Below are 24,812 nucleotides of genomic sequence, written 5' to 3'. Positions count from 1 at the left end.
TTGTAAAAAATGAAGTACAAACTTTATTATTCTGTCTTTACAAAAGGCACAAGCCTCTTCTTTATCCACCCACAAGTTTCTTCTTAAAAAAACCTCTAAATATAATAGCTTCTCAACGACCGTGTGGACTGACTGTCCAACAAAACACAAGACAACAGATAAAGAGGAGCTGGGGAGGAGAGGAGGGCGTGAGTGACAGAGAGGGAAGACAGGATGAGAGTCTTGTGTTGACTACAGACAGACAAAGAGATGAGGGACAGACAGACATGGGACAGGGGTTGTATTCACTAGGGCACACCGTAGCAATGGAAAATTAAAACAACTGTTTCTTATTGGGCAAGGTCAGGTAGTATCTCCCTGTTTCAGTCCATTTTCTTCCGTTTGGTGCCTAATGAATACACCCAGGGTATATGACCGGGTCAGACACAGGGAAAGGGGGAAATACACAGCTGTGTGGTTTTAGTCTCACAACATATCAAGAGCTTCAGCCGAGGAGAGGCCCCCTTTCAGAAAAATAAGAGGAACCCCCTCCCATATATAGTACAGTAAGTGCTTTAGAACCGTAACCCCCCCCCCCCATTCACTGACCCCCTCCCTGACCCCTGCCCACCTCACAGGCATTCTGTTATGTATCTAACAGAGATATCGTATAGAAGATACACAAAACATCTATGGGACAGTGCTTGGCATCAGCAGAGAAAATGTTTGAACACAGGTACTGAAAAGGGCTACTACAGACATAGCATAAAGCGTAACCAAACAAAACCAACATTTTGTTCAGCAATCAATAGGACTGGATCAGAGGACTGCCCCTACCGATCCAGATTATAAGGTTTATAGAGGGCACACCTCAAGAATCACTGACCATTTCCAAATAATGGAACTCAACATGGCTAAGTAGGTTTTTTTCCTGGGTGAACACAGTGGTTGCGTTCCAGGCTGACTACATTACAGTCGCACTGCATGCAGCAACCTATGGCTGCGTGCCACCTCACTGACTTTCCAGTCCGGCATCAGTTGGCGGTGTCATTTTGTGGTAAGCTGATACAAAAACACCTATCCAGGCATTGTGAGGTTCTGGCATGCGACTGCAATGAAGTGGCCTTGAACGTGGCCAGTGTGAATCCACTGTAAATACCAAGAAGGAAGGATAGGAAGGAGATGCGTCTCATCTGACCAGCAGTAAATGGACTCCCTCTACACTCAAAGGGAAGACATAAGGGACAATCAACAAATCAATACAATTTAACATCAAATCATTTTACATTAAAAACGATTCCTTTGCGATTGGCCGTATTGTGGCCAAAAATAACCTCAGACAAAATCGTTGCTTTTTGCTGTTGAAAAGTGCCAGTTAGAGATGCTAAAGGTACTGGTGGAATCTTCTGGAATGTCTAAAAACAATGCATCCACATCTCCTTTTGGAAACCGCAGCACACTAAAACAAAGCATAAGCCACCAAGTGTGTATTTATATTGGGAGGTTCTGGACATAAAGGTTTACAGTATCAATCCTATTGAACAGTGTTCAGGCTTTCTCTATATAGGTGTGGCCAGCCTCTACCTCTTTCTCACTCTGACTCCAGGGTTGAGTTAAGGCTGGCCTCACAGTGCCTACCCTGCACATTAGAAGCTGTGTTATGGCAAACCGCTGCCCCCCTCTCTCTCTCCACACACCCCAGGCAGCGTGTTATCCTGGGTGCAACCCAGATGGGCATATTCTAAATCATTTCTAGAAGTATTGTAAGGATCTGACAATCTGCACAGAATCTGGGTCTCTCGAACCCACCATGACTGTAGATGTGTGTCTGCATTCCCCCCTCACTCCACGGGATAGGAGAACCCCCAAAACAACAAGGTTTCAATCAGGTCAGCCTGGGAAAACTCAGGCTTTTGAAAAAGTGTCTGTGATCCCTGTAAAACCAAGTCATATCTGGGGCACAACAGAACCATCATAGACAGACTTTACAGAGAGAATGAAACACGCTGAAAAGCACAATAATAAAACCGGACAATAGCCAGGGATGCTAACTGGTCGGGGCACAAAGGAGACAAAACATTTGGTTTTGCACAGCGACACGCTAGAAATCTGTGGAAATCGCAAGAAAATGTGCCTATTTTCAGAGTGGGGTTGTCACAATATCAACATTTTACTAATGACGTGATACCAAGCCAAGTATCACGATGCCGAGTAGTATGCTGATACCAGAGATACCTGACCCCCCCCCCCAGGACGCGTGTTCCTATTAGTGGAAACATAGAGTCAAATGCGCAGTCAACCAATATCATTGGCAGTTAAGGATCTAAACATCAGAGAGACGTTTCCAAAATTCAAGGACAAATGATGGGAGGAGCTTTATCAGATGATGGGAGAAGCTTTATCAGATCTGGGACCATTAATTGCACAGGGGGGTGTGTGTGTTCTCCTACGATATCAAACAGAGGCCTGTCCCAAATACAGGGCTTTCCTAACCCCGGACACAACCCACCTAATTATAGCGTGGAGCTAGATACACCAGCCTACCCTATGTGTACAACAGCAAAAACACACAAAGGGTTTTAAAACTCAAGACGTACCCATCGATTAGCTTATTCAACAAGCTAGATGCCAAAATGTCAGAAGCAACAGACAAAAGGGTGAATCGGTGTTACAGGTTTTCATCTGTACTACTAATTAGGGGAGAGTGTCGCCTATATAAATGTCTACTGGGAACCCAGCCCAGTAAACAGTGTGATGGCCCAAAAAGAGAAAGAGGGAACCAGAAGTGCACTCCTCCTCGTTCCATAGTAAGCTTAGCTTTAGCTTTGTCTCCTAACAGCACCACTGAAATGAACAGACCTCTGGCTGCGTCAATATGGGCCTTTTCTGTGTTGTCACGTTTCAGTTCAATCCCTGTGATTTATCGACCAGAGCCACTGAGCAGAACACAAGATCGACAACATGTTCTCTTACTAAGGAGCCAAAAGGTGTGTTGGAACTGATTCAGAATGTGTCTTTGAATGCTCACAGTGTCTCATCGCTCAGGGGAGATTCCCCTGGGTAGAAATATGGTGAAGAGATACAGGAAGTAGAAGATTTCTTGTATAAATTATCTCTAGTATGGGGGGTGTGGGGTCACCTGGGACGGCTGTGCTGCTGGTTGGGGTACACCTGTCCTGTCCAGGCGCGCTCTCCTGCTCGCTGGGCAGAAGTTGCTTATTTGGTTTTGGAGAAGGTGAAAAAGAGTCTCCATTTGACAACTGAGCCAAGGGACCAGGCTGGACCTGGGTGTGACACTTCCATCCTCAGGCAGCCCTCTGGAGGAGCAAGACCCAGAGAGGGAGTGGGTTGAATGGGTGCTTCGTGACCAATTAGAAGGCTGCTGGCTGCTTGAGCTATGTGGAACTGTCAGGTCAACCCATCACCTTTCTACTGATGTTTTTTGTCCGGTTTGAGAAAAAGCAAGAAAGCAGAAAAGGGAGACAGAAAGAAGTGTGTGATTATCCAGCTACAGTAGACTATCCTAGTTCAGTGTGTGTGTGAGTCTGATCCGTCTATCCAACCTAATAAATGGCCATATAATCAGAGTATTGTGGGTGTTGTACAGGGCCCCCTCTCATGGCCCCTGTGTGTGATGGGAGGCCTCAGGGCAGTGAGCAGTCCTCTGGCCACTCGCTGTCGGACGCCGTGTCGGACCCCGCTGTGTCTGTGAGGGCGCGTCCCTGGGTGACGATCACCGCCCGGCGCTGCTCCTCCTCCCCCACCCTCTCCTGGATGCTCTCAATGTGCTGGATGGCCTGGAGATGGAGGGAGAGAGACAGATATGGAGGGAAGCAGAGAGAGAGTGAAAAACAGCAGTGGCAGACGCAGTGACTACACCACCATCTGGTGTTCACATGTGGAAATGCACTGACAATTACCACTTTTTATGGACACTTTCCATAGAACTACCAAGTGTTTTACAAACTGACAGAAGAAAAGTATCTGCAACATACCAAAGATAACAGTTGCATAAATTCAGAGAGCGCACTTTTTTCTCCCTGGGTTTGATACAACTACAATTTCTCCACTAGTGTTCTTCTTTGGCTCACCTGCACAATGGTGTCCAGGTTCTGGCGAGACGTGGAGGCTGTGTTGATGACAGAGGCCGGGCCCATGGTTACCACGGTGACGTGATGGGGAGGCGGGGCTGGTGCGGGGGCTGGGACGATGACCGTGGGGTGGTGCGTGGGGGCGGGGGACGACCTGGGGGCCAGCACCTGGAGGGACAGGAGGATGAAGAGGTCACACAGATATACATTGTGCATGTTAGAAATTGACTACAGTAGAGTCAGACTACACAGAATTACAAATCACCTTGCATCCCAAATAACTACAGTGTATTCAGACCCCTTGACTTTTTCCACATTTCTGTTACGTTAAAGCCGGGTTCTAAAATGTATTACATTGTTCGCCCCCCCTCACCAATCTACACATAATACCCCATAATGACAAAGAAAAAACAGGTGCTTCAACAAAGCACTGAGTAAAGGGTCTGAATAGTTGTTTATTTTGAATATATTTGCTAAAATGTCTAAAAACCTGTTTCGTTATGTCCTTATTGGATGTTGTGTGTAGATTGAGGAGTAAAATAATACATTTGATCCATTTCAGAATAAGGCTGTAACGTAACAAAATGTGGAAAAGGTCAAGGGGTCTGAATGCACTGTATTCATGGTATCAAGATGAGTGATTCTGCACATCTCCTTGCCCAAACCGATCCCCGAAAACACACTGGTTGACACTGGCACTCAGTGAATTTTTAGAAAGAGTAAGACATTTGGTTCAGTCATCCTAAAACGCCACATGATGACTAAGAACAGATTCTATCCCAGCTTCATTATTTAATAACAACAAAACACACCAGCAGACTCATCTTCCCAACAGCCCTTTCCCAGGAGCCTCTGCTGCCCTCTGGTGGACAACAATACAACTACCATACACCTTACTGTGTTCCTCTCCAGCCTGAGCCCTAGTGACACTGTCATCATGCTGTTCCCTATTCAACCTGAGATGCCACCGTGAGGGAGGGAGAGACCGTCACCGCAGAGATGGGATTTCTAGGGCCATATAAAATGAACAAAATGCATCAGTGATTCGTATTTTCCTTCAACTTCCTGAAGAGGCAACAGCACAGGAACGCCCGTCTGTGTGCGCACGTTTGTCTACCACTTTGTGTAGCCGCTAGTGGTGATGCTAATGTCATGACAACCGTCTTCTGGTAGATAGAAATGGTTCCCAAAAACCTTATCTATTAAATGTCAACTAAAAAAGTGGCCTATATCATGATTATTTGCATCAATCGAGGGGACATCTGTTTTGTAAACTCAAAAGAGTGCTACAGAGACATTGCTACCCAAACAGTCTCTAGCTGGTGTGCAGCTCAATTAAAGGGTAACTACACCCCAAAATCAACCTTTTTCCACACCTCAAAAGTTGTCTCCTGGTCTATAAGTATTATTGTGGACTTACAACATCCAGTTGTGGCGTTTTTCTATTAAAAAGGTGTGATTTTGAAAGCAAAACAGAATCAGGAAAAAGCAATAACAACAACAATATGGGACTAGAATGATTTCCTCTCAAGGATGTGACTGAAACGTAGTGATCTGTGTGCCAGTAATGGAGAGTCGACCGTAAAGGTGTCAGAGCTGTTGACCGCGGTAAACCTTGAGCTCAGCTATATGTTACTCTCAGACGGGTGTTGTGTTGATGCATTTCCACTGTGGTGATTTAGAGTCTTCCTGACGCCTCTGGAGACAATAATGTATGTCACATCAGTAGTGTGTGTGTGTTGATATGCGAGTGTGATTGTATGTCTCTCAGTCTCTTTCTCTCACCTGTGGGCTGTGGGCTGGGGTGCTGGCTCTCTCCTGCTGCTCGGAGTGAGTTCCTAACACGTGTTCAGGCTGAGTACCACCAACCACAACACAGCAGACCTGAGTGGTTAACAGAGGTAGGACTCAGACTGGAGACAATAACACGGCCATTACTGAATATGCACCGTCATATCTATTATCTCTGCGCAACATTGCTAATGAGTATGGTCATTAAAGCCTTGGATTGGTCTTTATATACTGAACATAAATATAAACGCAACATGCAACAATTACTTTATTGAGTATAAGGAAATTGAGTATAAGGAAATCAGTCAATTGAGATAAATGAATTAGGCCCTAATTTATGGATTTCACATGACTGGGAATACAGATATACATCTGTTGGGGGAAAAAGAAGAGTCGTGAATCAGAAAACCAGTCAGTATCAGGTGTGACCACCATTTCCCTCATGCAGCGTGACACATCTCCTTCACATAGAGTTGCTCAGGCAGTTGATTGTAGCCTATGGAATGTTGCCCCACTCCTCTACAATGGCTGTGCGAAGTTGCTAGATATTGGCGGGAATTGGAACATGCTGTCGTACACGTCCACCCAGAGCATCCCAAACATGCTCAATGGGTGACACATCTGGTGAGTATGCGGCGAGTATGCGGGCCATAGAAGAACTGGCAGTTTCAGCTTCCAGGAATTGTGTACAGATCCTTGGGACATGAGGCTGTGTACTATCATGCTAAAACATGAGGTGCATTTTATAGACCTTCCCAATGATAAGACTGAATTTGACAGCCTACCGGAGAGATGTTGGTGATGCAAGCACACTGATAAAGCCTGTCCATGTAGGCTACCAGTAGCATTAATCTCACCTTGTCCATGTAGGCTACCAGTAGCATTAATCTCACCTTGTCCGTGTAGGCTACCAGTAGCATTAATCTCACCGTGTCCATGTAGGCTACCAGTAGCATTAATCTCACCTTGTCCATGTAGGCTACCAGTAGCATTAATCTCACCTTGTCCATGTAGGCTAACAGTAGCATTAATCTCACCTTGTCCATGTAGGCTAACAGTAGCATTAATCTCACCCTGTCCATGTAGGCTACCAGTAGCATTAATCTCACCCTGTCCATGTAGGCTACCAGTAGCATTCATCTCACCCTGTCCATGTAGGCTACCAGTAGCATTCATCTCACCCTGTCCATGTAGGCTACCAGTAGCATTAATCTCACCCTGTCCATGTAGGCTACCAGTAGCATTAATCTCACCCTGTCCATGTAGGCTACCAGTAGCATTAATCTCACCCTGTCCATGTAGGCTACCAGTAGCATTCATCTCACCCTGTCCATGTAGGCTACCAGTAGCATTCATCTCACCCTGTCCATGTAGACTACCTGTAGCATTAATCTCATCCTGTCCATGTAGGCTACCAGTAGCATTAATCTCACCCTGTCCATGTAGGCTACCAGTAGCATTAATCTCACCCTGTCTGTGTAGACTACCAGTAGAATTAATCTCACCCTGTCCATGTAGGCTACCAGTAGAATTAATCTCACCCTGTCCATGTAGACTACCAGTAGCATTAATCTCACTCTGTCCATGTAGGCCACCAGTAGCATTAATCTCACCCTGTCCATGTAGGCTACCAGGAGCATTAATCTCACCCTGTCCATGTAGGCTACCAGGAGCATGAATCTTACCCTGTCCATGTAGGCTACCAGTAGCATTAATCTCACCCTGTCCATGTAGGCCACCAGTAGCATTAATCTCACCCTGTCCATGTAGGCTACCAGGAGCATGAATCTCACCTTGTCCATGTAGGCTACCAGGAGCATTAATCTCACCTGTCCATGTAGGCTACCAGGAGCATGAATCTCACCCTGTCCATGTAGGCTAACAATAACATTAATCTCACCCTTTCATTTAGGCCACCAGTAGCATTAATCTCACCCTCGCTATGTAGGCTAACAGTAGCATTAATCTCACCCTCGCTATGTAGGCTAACAGTAGCATTAATCTCACCCTCGCTATGTAGGCTAACAGTAGCATTAATCTCACCCTCGCTATGTAGGCTAACAGTAGCATTAATCTCACCCTCACTATGTAGGCTAACAGTAGCATTAATCTCACCCTCGCTATGTAGGCTAACAGTAGCATTAATCTCACCCTCGCTATGTAGGCTAACAGTAGCATTAATCTCACCCTCGCTATGTAGGCTAACAGTAGCATTAATCTCACCCTCGCTATGTAGGCTAACAGTAGCATTAATCTCACCCTCGCTATGTAGGCTAACAGTAGCATTAATCTCACCCTCGCTATGTAGGCTAACAATAACATTAATCTCACCCTTTCATTTAGGCCACCAGTAGCATTAATCTCACCCTCGCTATGTAGGCTAACAGTAGCATTAATCTCACCCTCGCTATGTAGGCTAACAGTAGCATTAATCTCACCCTCGCTATGTAGGCTAACAGTAGCATTAATCTCACCCTCGCTATGTAGGCTAACAGTAGCATTAATCTCACCCTCACTATGTAGGCTAACAGTAGCATTAATCTCACCCTCGCTATGTAGGCTAACAGTAGCATTAATCTCACCCTCGCTATGTAGGCTAACAGTGGCATTAATCTCACCAATGCCATTTTGGACACCGATTATGGCCGATTACATTGCACTCAACGAGGACATTGCGTGGCAGGCTGACTACCTGTTACGTGACTGCAGCAAGAAGCCAAGGTAAGTTGCTCACTAGCATTAAACTTATCTTATAAAATACAATCAATCAATCATAATCACTAGTTAACTACACATGGTTGATGATATTACTAGTTTATCTAGCTTGTCCTGCGTTGCATATAATTAATGCGGTGCCTGTTAATTTATCATCGAATCACAGCCTACTTCACCAAATGGGTGATGATTTAACAAGCGCATTCGCAAAAAAAGCACTGTCGTTGCACCAATGTTACCTAACCATAAATATCAATGCCTTCCTTAAAATCATTGTTTATTTTACCTTTATTTAACCAGGCTAGTCAGTTAAGAACAAATTCTTATTTTCAATGACGGCCTAGGAACAGTGGGTTAATAACTGCCTGTTCAGGGGCAGAACGACAGATTTGTACCTTGTCAGCTCGTGGGTTTGAACTTGCAACCTTCCGGTTGCTAGTCCAACACTCTAACCACTAGGCTACCCTGCCTCAATACACAAGTATATATTTTTAAACCTGCATATTTAGTTAATATTGCCTGCTAACACGAATTTAATTTTAACTAGGGAAATTGTGTCACTTCTCTTGTGTTCCGTGCAAGCAGAGTCCGGGTTTATGCAGCAGTTTGCAGCAGTTTCTTCACTGTGTGAAGTCCATTTATTCCTAGCAAAGACCATAATTAACTTGCCAGAATTGTAAATAATTATGACATAACATTGAAGATTGTACAATGTAACAGCAATATTTAGACTTAGGGATGCCAAATTAACATGAATTTAATTTTAACTAGGGAGATTGTGTCACTTCTCTTGTGAAGTCCATTTATTCCTAACAAAGACCATAATTAACTTGCCAGAATTGTAACAGCAATATTTAGACTTAGGGATGCCAGAGAACACCAAGATTGGCAAATGACCGGTTTGGCGATGGGTCAGTCATGGTGTGGGGTGGCATTTCTTTGGGGGGCCGCACAGCCCTCCATGTGCTCGCCAGAGGTAGCCTGACTGCCATTAGGTACCGAGATGAGATCCTCAGACCCCTTGTGAGACCATATGCTGGTGCGGTTGGCCCTGGGTTCCTCCTAATGCAAGACAATGCTAGACCTCATGTGGCTGGGGTGTGTCAGCAGTTCCTGCAAGAGGAAGGCATTGGTGCTATGGACTGGCCTGCCCGTTCCCCAGACCTGAATCCAATTGAGCACATCTGGGACATCATGTCTCGCTCCATCCACCAACGCCACGTTGCACCACAGACTGTCCAGGAGTCAGGAGCAGGAGCATGCCCAGGCGTTGTAGGGAGGTCATACAGGCACGTGGAGGCCACACACACTACTGAGCCTCATTTTGACTTGTTTTAAGAACATTACATCAAAGTTGGATCAGCCTGTAGTGTGGTTTTCCACTTTAATTTTGAGTGTGACTCCAAATCCAGACCTCCATGGGTTGATAAATTTGATTTCCATTGATACTTTTTGTGTGATTTTGTTGTCAGCACATTCAACTATGTAAAGAAAAAAGTATTTAATAAGAATATTTAATTCATTCAGATCTAGGATGTGTTACTTTAGTGTTCCCTTTATTTTTTTGAGCAGTGTATATATACAAATCGGCTGATTAAATCGGTATCGGCTTTTTTGGTCCTCCAATATCGGTATCGGCGTTGAAAAATCATAGGCGGTCGACCTCTAGTTTGGTGTCATGTTTTTCAAACGAGAAAGCAACAACAAAAAACTGTTTCCTTTGTCCTGGAGCCAAGTTGTAGTCAATATGCTGTTGACCTCAACAAACTAGCCCAACACCCGTCAATTGAAACGCTGGGAAACTCTCACAAAAACGGATCAGAAATCAAAATCATTGGATAATTATATTGGAGCAGGAGAGTTTATAAATAGCCTATTTTCAGGGAGTTTTTAATGACCAAATTGAGGAAATGACTGATTTTCAACTCAAGGTTTTACAGTACTTGATTTTCTGAGCTCCAAATTCAAGTACTTCAATCACTTCAAACAAACACGCTGTGCAAACCCTGAATACGGAGGTTCCTGACAATTACTGTGGTTGTGTGTCTCTGTTCCTACCTCCTCCTGTCTCAAATGCTCCTCCAGCATCATGCGGACAGAGCGCTCCTTGTCCAGCTGCTGTCTCAGCTCCACCATCTCCCTCCGCAGGTCATCCGTCTTCTCCTCCTCCAAAATGTCTGGGGAACCGATCCCTTCATCCTTCTCCTCCGCCCCGCGCCTCCTCTTTGGGGAGGAGCCGCTGAACTCCTGTTGGAGCAAGAGAGGGAGCGGAGGGAGAGTAAGTCATGGAGGACTAAGATAGGGTTGATTTGGACTACGACGGGTGATTCCTTCCATTGTAGTGTGTTTGATGAACAGTCTATGAACTAAGGAATGGACACAGGAAAGTAAACTGAATTTTAAGTGCTGAGAATAGTAGAACATTTCTCATCTACTGAGGCCAGATTACTATTGTAAAAAAAAAAGTAATGATTCTGAGCACAGTAGTGTGTCTAGAGAGCCACGTGCTGGTAGGAACAACTGCGTATCTAAACTTAATGGGGGGGTGCACACTAGTGACACCAAATGATGACGGTGTCTCACCTGAATGAAGCGTTTGAGCTGGCTGTTCTGTTGCAGTAGCCGTGTCTTCTCCTGCTCCAGAGCGAAGATGTACTCTGCTGTCTGCTGCAAGATGGCCGCCTGTAGAGGAGTGAACACTGTTATAACTACGACAAAATGTTACATAGCAGTAACAAGAGCCTCTTGGCTGGTGCTGTAGCAGCAACTAGAGCCTCTTGACTGGTGCTGTAGCAGCAACTAGAGCCTCTTGACTGGTGCTGTAGCAGCAACTAGAGCCTCTTGACTGGTGCTGTAGCAGCAACTAGAGCCTCTTGGCTGGTGCTGTAGCAGCAACTAGAGCCTCTTGGCTGGTGCTGTAGCAGCAACTAGAGCCTCTTGGCTGGTGCTGTAGCAGCAACTAGAGCCTCTTGACTGGTGCTGTAGCAGCAACTAGAGCCTCTTGGCTGGTGCTGTAGCAGCAACTAGAGCCTCTTGGCTGGTGCTGTAGCAGCAACTAGAGCCTCTTGACTGGTGCTGTAGCAGCAACTAGAGCCTCTTGACTGGTGCTGTAGCAGCAACTAGAGCCTCTTGACTGGTGCTGTAGCAGCAACTAGAGCCTCTTGACTGGTGCTGTAGCAGCAACAAGAGCCTCTTGACTGGTGCTGTAGAAGCAACTAGAGCCTCTTGACTGGTGCTGTAGCAGCAACTAGAGCCTCTTGACTGGTGCTGTAGCAGCAACTAGAGCCTCTTGACTGGTGCTGTAGCAGCAACTAGAGCCTGTACAACTTCAAAGGGAAGACTTGTCTATCAACTTATCAGTAGGTGTTACAGGTCTGCTTGAAAGTTAGTGAGCCCCTTGTTCAATTACAGATGTTTAGTTTTTACCATCAAATCTTCATTTAATCAGAACCAGTCTTTTTGATCTGACATAACAGGTTTATATTTACCAATACCATATGTTGGTGTAGAGGAAATTATGCTTGTAGTAGAAAAACAACATTAAAAAGGAATTAGTGCAGGTGCAAAAATAAGTGAACCACAAGTTGCATTGGTTAAATCAAGTAGGTATGTAGAATCAGGTGGGTAAAATAATTTGGTACCAAATGACCCAATCAAAGGAGAGATCGTTAGGAAAGAGTTTGGGCGGGACTCTGACAAATAGAGATAAGAAACCTGGTCAGTTTGGTGTTACCCAACCAGGTGAAGGCAAAGCACGCCATGCTGAGAGGAAAGCAGATCTCAGAGGAAATCAGGACGTGGGTATTGAGAGGACATCAGGACGTTGGTATTGAGAGGACATCAGGACGTGGGTATTGAGAGGACATCAGGACGTGGGTATTGAGAGGACATCAGGACGTGGGTATTGAGAGGACATCAGGACGTGGGTATTGAGAGGACATCAGGACGTGGGTATTGAGAGGACATCAGGACGTGGGTATTGCGAGGACATCAGGACGTGGGTATTGAGAGGACATCAGGACGTGGGTATTGAGAGGACAGGATGTGGGTATTGAGAGGACATCAGGACGTGGGTATTGAGAGGACATCAGGACGTGGGTATTGAGAGGACATCAGGACGTGGGTATTGAGAGGACATCAGGACGTGGGTATTGAGAGGACATCAGGACGTGGGTATTGAGAGGACATCAGGACGTGGGTATTGAGAGGACATCAGGACGTGGGTATTGAGAGGACATCAGTCGGGGGAAGGTTATAAAATCATCTCAAAAAGATGTGAGCTCCATCAGTCCACTGTTTACAAACGGAGAGCATTTAACATGACAGCAACTCGGCCTTGAAGTGGACACCCTTCCAAAATATCCCCAAGAGCCACAAGAACAATAATAACTCTGGTAAAAACCAACCCAAACATAACATCTAGAGATTTGCAGACCTCCCTTGCTGCATCTCAGGTAACTGTGCTTCAACAATAAGAAGAACACTGAATCCAAATGCCATTCATGGGAGGGTTGCTAGGAAGAAGCCTCTGCTGTCAAAAAAGAACCAAACTGCCCGTCTTAACTTTGCCAGAGACCACCTGGACAAACCTGAAGGTTTCTGGAAGTCTATTCTCTGGACCGATGAGTCTAAAATGGACCTTTTTGGTCACAATCAACACTGCTATGTTTGGTGAAAACCCAACACTGTCTACCACCAAAATAACCTTATCCCAACGTCAAGCATGGTGATGGGAATGTCAAGATCTGGGGCTGCTTTTACTCCTCTGAACCGGGACAACTCCACATCACTAAGGGAACCATGAATTCTGAGGTAAACCAGGAGATTCTTGAACAGAACGTCATGCCATCAGTCAAGGAGCTAAAGCTGGGCCGAAAGTGGGTTTTCCAACAAGACAAAGACCCAAAGCATTAAAGCAAATCTACCAAATAATAGCTCAGGGGAAAGAAGATTTGTGTTTTGGATTGGCCAAGTCCTGACCTAAATCCAACCGAGATGCTGTGGCAGGACCTGAAGCGGGCAGGTCTGCCAGACACCCCTCAAACCTCACTCAATTGGCTGAGTTCTGTAAGAAGGAATGGGCAAAAATCCCTCAAAACAGACGTCAGAGACTGATCACTGGCTATAGGAGACAGTTACTCCAAGTTATCGCTGCTAATAACTATTGACTGAAGGGGCTCACATATTTGAGCACACATCAAATCTGAGTTTCTGTTAAATAAACCACTTTTGTTAAATAAACAATGAAAATATATATATTTTTTGATCCTGTCATTTACCTGGAATGTCTGTATTACGAAATGGGGTTAAAAATGGGGTTAATATGTTTATTTTAATATTTTATAGCAAAATAAATAACCAGCCTGTAGGGTTCACATTCTTTCAAGCAGCACTGTACATATCTAGAATCATATGTACTGGGAGTTGAACAGACATGGCAATATCCCCATCTGTCTGACTGATCTCTATAGACTTTAACCTACTGTCCCACTATCCCTGTCTGATCTCTCTAGACGAACCTACTAACCCAATCTCCCTGTCTGTCTGATCTCTATAGACTGTAACCTACTGTCTCACTATCCCTGTCTGATCTCTCTAGACGAACCTACTAACCCAATCTCCCTGTCTGTCTGGCTGATCTCTATTAACTTTAACCTACTGTCTCACTATCCCTGTCTGATCTCTCTAGACGAACCTACTAACCCAATCTCCCTGTCTGTCTGATCTCTCTAGACTTGAACCTAGTATCTTAATCTCTCTGTCTGTCTGATCTCTCTAGACTTGAACCTAGTATCTTAATCTCCCTGTCTGTCTGACTGATCTCTCTAGACTTGAACCTAGTATCTTAATCTCCCTGTCTGTCTGTCTGACTGATCTCTCTAGACTGGAACCTAGTATCTTAATCTCCCTGTCTGTCTGACTGATCTCTCTAGACCAGGTGTTCCCAAACGGGGGTACGCCAAATAAAAATGTGATTCACATGTATAAAAATGTTGACCGATTTTTTTCCCCCACATTTTCAAACAGCCCATTTTCCACCAGGGCTATACATTTAGCTGAAGTTCTCTCTCTCTTCCGAGTAGCCTCGCTTCACTGCCAAAAATAAAATTAAGCCATCAGTGAAATAACAACACAATGTCAAATACAGGTAGCCTAGTCAAATAATTAACACCCAATCACATTAACCGTTTACTCTCTCGCGGGAATTAAACTAACGGTCTGTATTTAGCCAAAAGTAGCCGATGCACATTCCGTTTGCTCGAAACGGATAAATGGTTTTAAAAAAGTAAGGCCTGCGTCCATAGAGACACATACCAGCTCTACTGGTAGTACTGCTACTACCAGCAGTACTACACCTGCACCTGTCGACGACAAGCTGTTCTGCTTCCACGGGCACATCCAATGCTAGCATCAGTCATTCTACATTTGTTGTAGCCCAGCTAGCATAGACACTGACAGTTGTGAATCTGATGGAGACGAAAAGCTACTGCTCCTTACCTGGGAAAGCACCGAACAACAGACAGGGACATTGGACCATCGAACTACATTGATTTGGGGTTCACTTAAATTGGGAGTAGTGCCTTTCCTCAGCCACAGTGTGTTATATGTGATAAAGTATCTCACAACTCGATGAAACCTTCAATCTTGCGCAGACATTTAGAAACAAAACATGTCAATTTGAAAAATAAGCCACAGGAGTTTTTTGAGCTAGAATAGACAACTTTTGAGTATTAAGACATGTATAACAGCAACTGATACCATTAATTAGAAGGGGCTAGAAGCGTCTTATATGGTGAGCTACCGAGTGGCTAGCACAGGCAAGCCCCAGACTATTGTAGAGGACTTCATTCTTCCTGCTGCCGCAGATAAGGCTGGGACAATGCTGGGGGAAAAGGCCAAAAAACGATACAGACAATGTCTTCATCAAACAACACTGTTTCACGATGCATCAGTGACATGGCAGATGTTTTGAAACAATCACTGCTTCGCATACAAGCCAGTGAATTATATGCGTTACAGCTGGATGAGTCAACAGATGTGGCGGGCCTGGCACAGCTCCTGGTCTGTTACATTTATGGGGAGTCAATTAAGGAAGACATCCTCTTCTGCAAACCACTGGAAACCAGGACAACAGGAGAGGATATGTTTAAAGTACTGGACAGCTTTGTGACATCTAATGGACTTTGGTGGTCAAGATGTGTTGGTATCTGTACTGATGGTGCAAAGGCCATGACAGGGAGACATAGTGGAGTGGTAATGCGTGTGCAAGCAGTTGCTCCCGACGCCACTTGGGTACATTGCAGCATCCACCGAGAGGCTCTTGCTGCCAAGGGAATGCCTGACAGCTTGAAATATGTTTTGGACACTACAGTGAAAATGGTTAACTTCATTAAAGCAAGGCCCCTGAACTCTCGTGTATTTTCTGCATTATGCAAAGATATGGGCAGCGACCATGTAACGCTTTTACAACATACAGAAGTGCGCTGGTTATCAAGGGGCAAAGTATTGACACTTTTTTAATAGAGAGCTTAAAGTTTTCTTTACTGACCATAATAGTCACTTGTCTGACCACTTGCATGATGACGAGTTTCTCATACGACTGGCCTATCTGGTTGATGTCTTTTCTCACCTGAATGATCTGAATCTAGGATTACAGGGACTCTACGCAACTATGTTCAATGTGCGGGACAAAATTGAGTCTATGATTAAGAAGTTGGAGCTCTTCTCTGTCTGCATTAACAAGGACAACACACAGGTCTTTCCATCATCGTATGATTTTTTGTTTGCAAATGAACTCAAGCTTACGGACAATGTCAAATGTGATATAGCGAAGCACCTGAGTGAGTTGGGTTCGCAATTACGCAGGTACTTTCCTGAAACGGATGACACAAACAACTAGATTCGTTATCCCTTTCATGCCATGCCTCCAGTCCACTTACCAATATCTGAACAAAAGAGCCTCAACGAAATTGCAACAAGCGGTTCTATGAAAATGTAATTTAATCAGAAGCCATTGCTAGATTTCTGGATTGGGCTGCGCTCAGAGTATCGCCAAGCCAGGAGTCGCTCTGTTAAAACACTGATGCCCTTTGCAACCACGTACCTATGTGAGAGTGGATTCTCTGCCCTCACTAGCATGAAAACGAAATACAGGCACAGACTGTGTGTGGAAAATGATTTAAGGCTGACTCTCTCTAATACAACCCAACATTGCAGAGTTATGTGCATCCTTCAATAACACCCTTCCCAACCTGTGGTGAGTTATTCACACCCTTCTCATTAACCTGTGGAGAGTTATTCACACCCTTCCCAACCTGTGGTGAGTTATTCACACCCTTCTCATTAACCTGTGGAGAGTTATTCACACCCTTCCCAACCTGTGGTGAGTTATTCACACCCTTCCCAACCTGTGGTGAGTTATTCACACCCTTCTCATTAACCTGTGGTGAGTTATTCACACCCTTCCCAACCTGTGGTGAGTTATTCACACCCTTCCCAACCTGTGGTGAGTTATTCACACCCTTCTCATTAACCTGTGGTGAGTTATTCACACCCTTCCCAACCTGTGGTGAGTTATTCACACCCTTCTCATTAACCTGTGGTGAGTTATTCACACCCTTCCCAACCTGTGGTGAGTTATTCACACCCTTCTCATTAACCTGTGGTGAGTTATTCACACCCTTCTCATTAACCTGTGGTGAGTTATTCACACCCTTCCCAACCCGTGGTGAGTTATTCACACCCTTCCCAACCTGTGGTGAGTTATTCACACCCTTCTCATTAACCTGCGGTGAGTTATTCACACCCTTCTCATTAACCTGTGGTGAGTTATTCACACCCTTCCCAACCTGTGGTGAGTTATTCACACCCTTCCCAACCTGTGGTGAGTTATTCACACCCTTCCCAACCTGTGGTGAGTTATTCACACCCTTCCCAACCTGTGGTGAGTTATTCACACCCTTCCCAACCTGTGGTGAGTTATTCACACCCTTCCCAACCTGTGGTGAGTTATTCACACCCTTCCCAACCTGTGGTGAGTTATTCACAATTTCCAATGAACAAAAAATATTTGATATGTAAGATGGCTAAATAAAGAGCAAAATGATTGATTATTATTATATTATTATTTGTGCGCTGGTCCTATAAGAGTTATTTGCCACTTCCCACGAGCCGGGTTGTGACAAAAACCCACACTCATTCGTATGTTTAATAAACGCATTGTATAGTGCGTGTGTGTGTGATGAAAAAAAATAACATTTGAGAGTGTGCTGACCCTGGTGCTAAACAGCTGGAGGTTGACTGTTTGAAGGGGTATGGGACTATAAAAAGTTTGGGAACCACTGTTCTAGACTTTAACCTACTAACCCAATATCCCTCTCTGTCTGATCTCTCTAGACTAACCTACTAACCCAATATCCCTGTCTGTCTGATCTATCTAGACTAACCTACTAACCCAATATCCCTGTCTGTCTGATCTATCTAGACTAACCTACTAACCCAATATCCCTGTCTGTCTGATCTCTCTAGACTAACCTACTAACCCAATATCCCTGTCTGTCTGATCTATCTAGACTAACCTACTAACCCAATATCCCTGTCTGTCTGATCTCTCTAGACTAACCTACTAACCCAATATCCCTGTGTGTCTGATCTCTCTAGACTAACCTACTAACCCAATATCCATGTCCGCCTGATCTCTCTAGACTAACCTACTAACCCAATCTCCATGTCTGTCTGATCTCTCTAGACTAACCTACTAACCCAATATCCCTGTCTGTCTGATCTCTCTAGACTAACCCACTAACCCAATATCCCTATCTGTCTGATCTCTCTAGAATAACCTACTAACCCAATATCCCTGTCTGTCTGATCTCTCTAGAATAACCTACTAACCCAATATCCCTGTCTGTCTGATCTCTCTAGAATAACCTACTAACCCAATATCCCTGTCTGTCTGATCTCTCTAGACTAACCCACTAACCCAATATCCCTATCTGTCTGATCTCTCTAGAATAACCTACTAACCCAATATCCCTGTCTGTCTGATCTCTCTAGAATAACCTACTAACCCAATATCCCTGTCTGTCTGATCTCTCTAGAATAACCTACTAACCCAATATCCCTGTCTGTCTGATCTCTCTAGAATAACCTACTAACCCAATATCCCTGTCTGTCTGATCTCTCTAGAATAACCTACTAACCCAATATCCCTGTCCGTCTGATCTCTCTAGACTAACCTACTAACCCAATCTCCATGTCTGTATGATCTCGCTCTCCAACTCCCTCCTATCTGACCTTGCTAAATGTGCCCCCTCCATTTCCTTCTCTCGCTGACCACAATGTATGGTGGACTTTTCTGCCTTTATTGTGTCCTCTTATAATTTCACTAATGCATGTTGTAGTTTGCTACGCGGTTTTAATTTGTTATTGTGTAATAAACAAGTCAAAGTCTGACCTACCTTGCTGAGCTTCTCTCCCTTCCTTTCCTCCCTCGGACCCACCTTGCTGAGCTTCTCTCCATCGCTGTGGGGGATGAGCGTCTTGAGCGATTGGAAGCCGGAGTTGATGCTCTGCATGCGCCGCCGCTCGTTGCTGTTGGCGATCTCCCGGCGGATTCGCCGCTCCTGGTCGCGCGCCGTCTCAGGGGTCAGAGGAATGTTTGCCAGGCTGGGGGGGGGAAAGAGGTCATAAGGTTACACAATAGGGGTCAAAGGTCCACAGAGTAGATATCAAGCGAGATCTTCAAGTTGACCTCTATTGGTCAGTTTTGAATGGAGTATGAACTCAAAACATGAATGAACCTACTGTGAGCAACAGCACAGCTACGTATGAACTATCAAAACATGAATGAACCTACTGTGAGCAACAGCACAGCTATGTATGAACTATCAAAACATGAATGAACCTACTGTGAGCAACAGCACAGCTATGTATGAACTATCAAAACATGAATGAACCTACTGTGAGCAACAGCACAGCTACGTATGAATTCAAAACATGAATGAACCTACTGTGAGCAACAGCACAGCTATGTATGAACTATCAAAACATGAATGAACCTACTGTGAGCAACAGCACAGCTACGTATGAACTATCAAAACAAGACAGAAAACAAAGCTTTGTTGAGCTTCAAAACAGAACCGTTGTGATGGTCAATTTCAATGCTAAAAATACAGTAACAACCATGTCATGGGCCATGCTTCCTACTACCAAGCTGACTGTGCCCTGGGAAAACAGCATGAAAGTGCAGAACAGGCTTTGATGCTGTTTTCTTATAACACCCTAGCAGACGCTTCACGTGGCCCACTGCACAACACAATGCTGACGTTCCTGCTAGAACCCCTGGCCAAACCCCATTGTTTCAGACCTCTGAACCCACGGAACACAGCCTGTGAGAATTCCAACCATAAAAGCGTTTGTCATCCTGATTTTTTATTTTATTTTTTTATTTCACCTTTATTTAACCAGGTAGGCTAGTTGAGAACACCTTTATTTAACCAGGTAGGCTAGTTGAGAACACCTTTATTTAACCAGGTAGGCTAGTTGAGAACAAGTTCTCATTTGCAACTGCGACCTGGCCAAGATAAAGCATAGCAGTGTGAGCATACAACAAAGAGTTACACATGGAGTAAACAATTAACAAGTCAATAACACAGTAGAAAACAAAGGGGGGGTCTATATACAATGTGTGCAAAAGGCATGAGGAGGTAGGCAAATAATTACAATTTTGCAGATTAACACTGGAGTGATAAATGATCAGATGGTCATGTACAGGTAGAGATATAGGTGTGCAGAAGAGCAGAAAAGTAAATAAATAAAAACAGCATGGGGATGAGGTAGGTGAAAAGGGTGGGCTATTTACCAATAGACTATGTACAGCTGCAGCGATCGGTTAGCTGCTCAGATAGCTGATGTTTGAAGTTGGTGAGGGAGATAAAAGTCTCCAACTTCAGCATGGCTCCCACACAGATTCCATTTGGGATGGGAAATGTCTAATTGAACTTCCACATCCTCTGTATCTAATGGGAGTATCACTGGGAAGCTTTCTAGTAGCAAGGCTCTTATCAGTAGTGACTCAGCTGCCTCAGAGCAAACACAGGGAACAATTGTGCAGACACAGATGGGGAGAGAGACCGTGTCTGCTGTTTCCTTACAACCCAGAAACCAGCCAGCAAACACAGCCTCTGCCAAATCACGACTGGGTGGTAGCGAATAGTGAACCCAGTCACAAATACAACCACCATAGCTTGACAGACTAGGAACAGTATATTAGATGAGTTGCTTTAAACAGAGTCCCCAAATTATAGCAACATTAACATAATAAACATTCAAGTATTATCATAATAAATACACATTTGTAAGTGAGAAATAATGTTTGACAATGTATTATGGCCAAATGTGCACATCAAAGACTAGAATTGAGTGTTGCTTGGACAATTTTATGCAAAATCCTACAATCGGATTTTTACACAATTCGAAAATAGAACTACATGTCCCAGACCACGTGCGCAGACCACACTTTATCCTTCATCTCCGCCTCCCTGTCTACTAAAGGTTGCAAATGCATCGACTGGCCTTCCACTATACACACCCCCTAATTAAAAAGACCACTACTAATTTCTCAATCGGTTGCGGAATGCCTCGCGGCGAAACAATCCATTTCATACGGTCCAATCTGTTTTAGAATGCATCGAGCGGCCACACTGCTGCGTTCAAAACCTCTCATCGAGTCATCCGCCATTACAACAATGCGACTGCTTCCTCTACAAGCGGCGGCATTGCTGAGCTGCGGGAGAAAAGACGCAGTGCATACGGTACCAGAGTGCACCAAAATGTGGCCAAGAATACCAGCGAAACTGTGATTTCGTTGCACAAATGAGATTACTTAAACTTTCACCGTGAATTTGACATAAATTATCCGGAAATGTGAAGTTACTGGAGGGAAGACTACGACAGATCCCTCACCACTTTAGCACAAGCATGGCCGCACTGCCCACAATAACTTCAGCGCGCTCCCCAACGAACTGAGCAAACAGTACCCCCTAGGACGTGAACGAAACATTCATAACAAAAAGGTGCGACACCTTTGTTATACATGTACTACCTCTCTTGCTCATATGTAAATTAGTATACTTATCCAAAACATAACGTAACCGTTGGGAAAATATCAAAATAGCCAGGGATCTCTCGGAACAGAGTAGCGGCGTGGTGTGCATGTAACCACGTGGGGTATGTTTGTTAGCTACTAAATGTCTAGATTTAGCTAAAGTAACGGGACAATTAAGCTACATATGAATGTACTGAATCGTCTTCTACCTAATATGAGTACTTAATCGATATTCAATAAAGGTAATTGTCTCGCTCTTTGACAGTGGGTCGTGTACAGTACACAATAACATGCAGATCAAATCAAGCATGTTGCCACGCCACAGTCGCTAAATGCGCACCACCAGCAGAGATAAACAAATTGTTATCGTATACAATAAGGCGAAATAGTAAAAGTGCACACACACCTACAAAGACCCCCAATCACTTCCTTCTCCGTTTTCCTAAAATGTTGCAAGGAGGGCACCTTCTGTGCTGGTACCATGAAATACTCCATGCTTTCCTCTCCAGTTGTGTGTCCCCCGGTTCAAATGAATTAACGCACAAAATATGTTCCAGTTTCAGGTGCAAATTCCCTTGCTCATAAATCTAGAATAATTTCATAATTCGGAAAATTCCTTATGTAGTAGGAGAGCAGTCGGAGTTCCAAACGTTACTCTACTTCCAGCTGATAGGGTTCCCTCGTTGTGTGGCGCTCTCAATCTCTCTCTCTCTTTCCTTCTGCATGTACGTGTATGTGTGTAGTTGCAGCTGATCGGATGTCTTTCAAGGCGGGAAACAGCTGGTAGGAATCACACAGCACTACCAAAAGCCTCCTTCCGCGGACAGAGGGACTGCATCATGTAAACAAAGGATTATTTCAATCTACACTGGAGGGGGCGAGGCACGAGTCTGGTTGATTAAATGAGAGCCACAAATGTAGAATTGTTTCCATTGAGTGATACCGATCACTGATGCTATATCTCGAATCCTAGTAGCCTAATCTACAGTTATTATGACATTATCTATTTTATGAGGATTTTCCACGTAAATTAGGAAAAACATTTTTTTGTTGTTGCATGCGTCACTTAGTTATTTTAAATCTACGATGTTTTTCGAAATGTTAACGATAGAGCGGAGGAAACCAGTCTGTTGTAGGGGCACTGGTCTCCTCTCACTATGAAGCGAACAAGCGGGATCAGCTGACGAGTTGGCAGGGCTCACAAAAACAGCAACAAACTGTGGGGGGCTCGAGTGGGGAGAGGAGCGAAGGGAAACAGCGCCGAGAGAAAGAGGCTGACATTGAACAGCTGAATGTGTTCACCATTTTGGGTGTAGGAGAGGAGAGTTACCTAATCGCCACTCCTGCCTTGTTGGTGCGTGCTGTGCGAGCAGAACAGAACTCAAGCCACAAAATGGGAGCAGTACCCTTGCACCCGGAAATGTATGTAGTATAAGCGTGTGTAGCAATGGTACAATGTTGGTCAATTTCACGGCTGATCAGTCGCTGCTGCAACAATTGTTACACTTGCTGCTGTTGCTGGTGTACAATGTTGCATGCAAGGCTATTACGGTGTTATAGTATAGCGCCATCTTTTTCCCCAAACTGCAAGTTTAGCACAGGATCATTTAGCTACTTATTGACACGCCCCAGCTATTGCTTTTCCTATGCTATTAGCGATTAATATACTTTATATGACATCATAGATAGGCTGGACCTAGATTCATTGACAAAACAAATGAAAGCCTGCAGTCAGCTGGTTTTGCTTCTAGGCTAAAGGAGCTCACTGGGTGGTCAGGTTAGATCCTGCCATGGAAAAGGAAGACCTGGCGCATGTCCTGCAGCGTGATGCACCATGCAACATACACAGTATTGCAGATGACATTGACAATACACAACTATTTTCAGCTACTAAAGAGACATCCTCTAGGGAGGCTATTCCACATTCCTATGTAACTTAATATGTGCCCATATGATCTGAATGGTCTGAATAACATACCTGTAATACATGGAGGGCAGGAATGATTATAGCATTTTGCATTATTTCAGAGAACATTGTTAGTTGCATAGCCCATACACATAATTATAAGCAAAGTAGCCTATTACATAACTAATATGGTTAACCATTAAGAGCCTAAACTCATGCCTCCAGTCTAATTTCTGATTCTGCCCTTCACACCTGAATCTGAGCATTCCCAACAGTGTTATTCAGTAGTCTACCTAGTCATAAAACAAATGAACAACTGGATTCGTTTTACAGGAAAAAAAACCTCTGCAACAAATCTAACATACTGTACATCGGTAAAAGGTGGCAATGAATCTGTTATTACATATTTTTGCTCCAGTCATCATTGCTCATAGGGCTACACTTCTCCTCCAGTACACTGGTAACACACACACACAGGCCCCGGAGGACAGCCAGGGACACTGGCATAATACCACAAAAGGACGAAGGCAACACAGTTGAACAGGAATATAATGAATTAGTTAAGTGTCATGTTCATACCCTTCAGTCTAACATGAACGTAATATGTGTGTGAACATGTTGCTTGGGGGGTTATTGTTCAGTGGGGCAAAAAAGTATTTAGTCAGCCACCAATTGTGCAAGTTCTCCCCACTTAAAAAGATGAGCGAGGCCTGTAATTTTCATCATAGGTATACTTCAACTTTTACAGACAAAATGAGGGAAAAAAATCCAGAAAATCACATTGTAGGATTTTTCATTAATTAATTTGCAAATTATGGTGGAAAATAAGTATTTGTATATGTTATACTGTATATGTTATAATGTTATCTGTTACAAGTATTTTGCATATATTTACTTTAAAGTTTCTAATATAACAGGTTCACGCAAGCTGATTTATGCACGTAGGCCTACACTTAAAGGCTATACAGTCGTGTAATGTTGTCGACCTGCCATTATGTTTAGAATTATGTGATAACTGTCTGTCTGGTGGCTGTGGTGCTACACATGACTTACCCTTCACCTTAAATAACCTGTTTGCATGGCTGTTTCATCAATAATCATTATTTACACGTTAATATAGGCTATGTTTATTTGTGTACTTTAGTGTGAGTGTATTTGCCTATGAATGTACCACTAGGTACCAGCCACTATAGGTCCAAAGAGTTCTGTACACAACATAGGT

The 24,812-nt window shown here is 44.1% G+C and overlaps 1 protein-coding gene across 2 annotated transcripts; it reads right to left on the bottom strand.

Annotated features, from left to right (window-relative positions):
* On the bottom strand, window positions 1-22,436 carry LOC109880251 (transcription factor AP-4-like). 2 transcript variants are annotated; one of them, XM_031819373.1, is made up of 7 exons: window positions 22,091-22,436; window positions 19,037-19,244; window positions 11,160-11,258; window positions 10,635-10,823; window positions 5,856-5,954; window positions 4,071-4,238; window positions 1-3,776 (listed from the first exon to the last, which is right to left on the bottom strand). In XM_031819373.1, exons 1-7 carry the CDS (start codon window positions 22,177-22,179, stop codon window positions 3,624-3,626), a joined length of 1,005 nt encoding a protein of 334 aa, XP_031675233.1. In that variant the 5' UTR covers window positions 22,180-22,436; the 3' UTR covers window positions 1-3,623. The 2 variants fall into 2 exon arrangements, with proteins under 2 accessions (XP_031675233.1, XP_031675234.1); XM_031819374.1 differs by having other exon boundaries at window positions 19,079-19,244.
* Between the last annotated feature and the right edge of the window lie 2,376 nt (window positions 22,437-24,812).

The sequence above is a fragment of the Oncorhynchus kisutch genome, unplaced genomic scaffold, assembly GCF_002021735.2.
Source record: "Oncorhynchus kisutch isolate 150728-3 unplaced genomic scaffold, Okis_V2 scaffold2091, whole genome shotgun sequence".
NCBI lineage: Eukaryota > Metazoa > Chordata > Actinopteri > Salmoniformes > Salmonidae > Oncorhynchus > Oncorhynchus kisutch.
Note: the sequence above shows the minus strand (reverse complement) of the source record. Positions and strands in the feature narration are given on the sequence as shown.

What these genes read in the sequence shown, in the direction of transcription:
- LOC109880251 (XM_031819373.1), bottom strand. Translation starts at nt 22,179, where the DNA reads ATGGAGTATTTCATGGTACCAGCACAGAAGGTGCCCTCCTTGCAACAT. An exon ending in GTGATTGGGGGTCTTTGTAG is followed by an intron (nt 19,245 to 22,090) that starts GTGTGTGTGCAC and finishes TCCCCCCCCCAG; the next exon opens with CCTGGCAAACATTCCTCTGA. An exon ending in CCCCAGCCCACAGCCCACAG is followed by an intron (nt 4,239 to 5,855) that starts GTGAGAGAAAGA and finishes CTGTCCCTCCAG; the next exon opens with GTGCTGGCCCCCAGGTCGTC.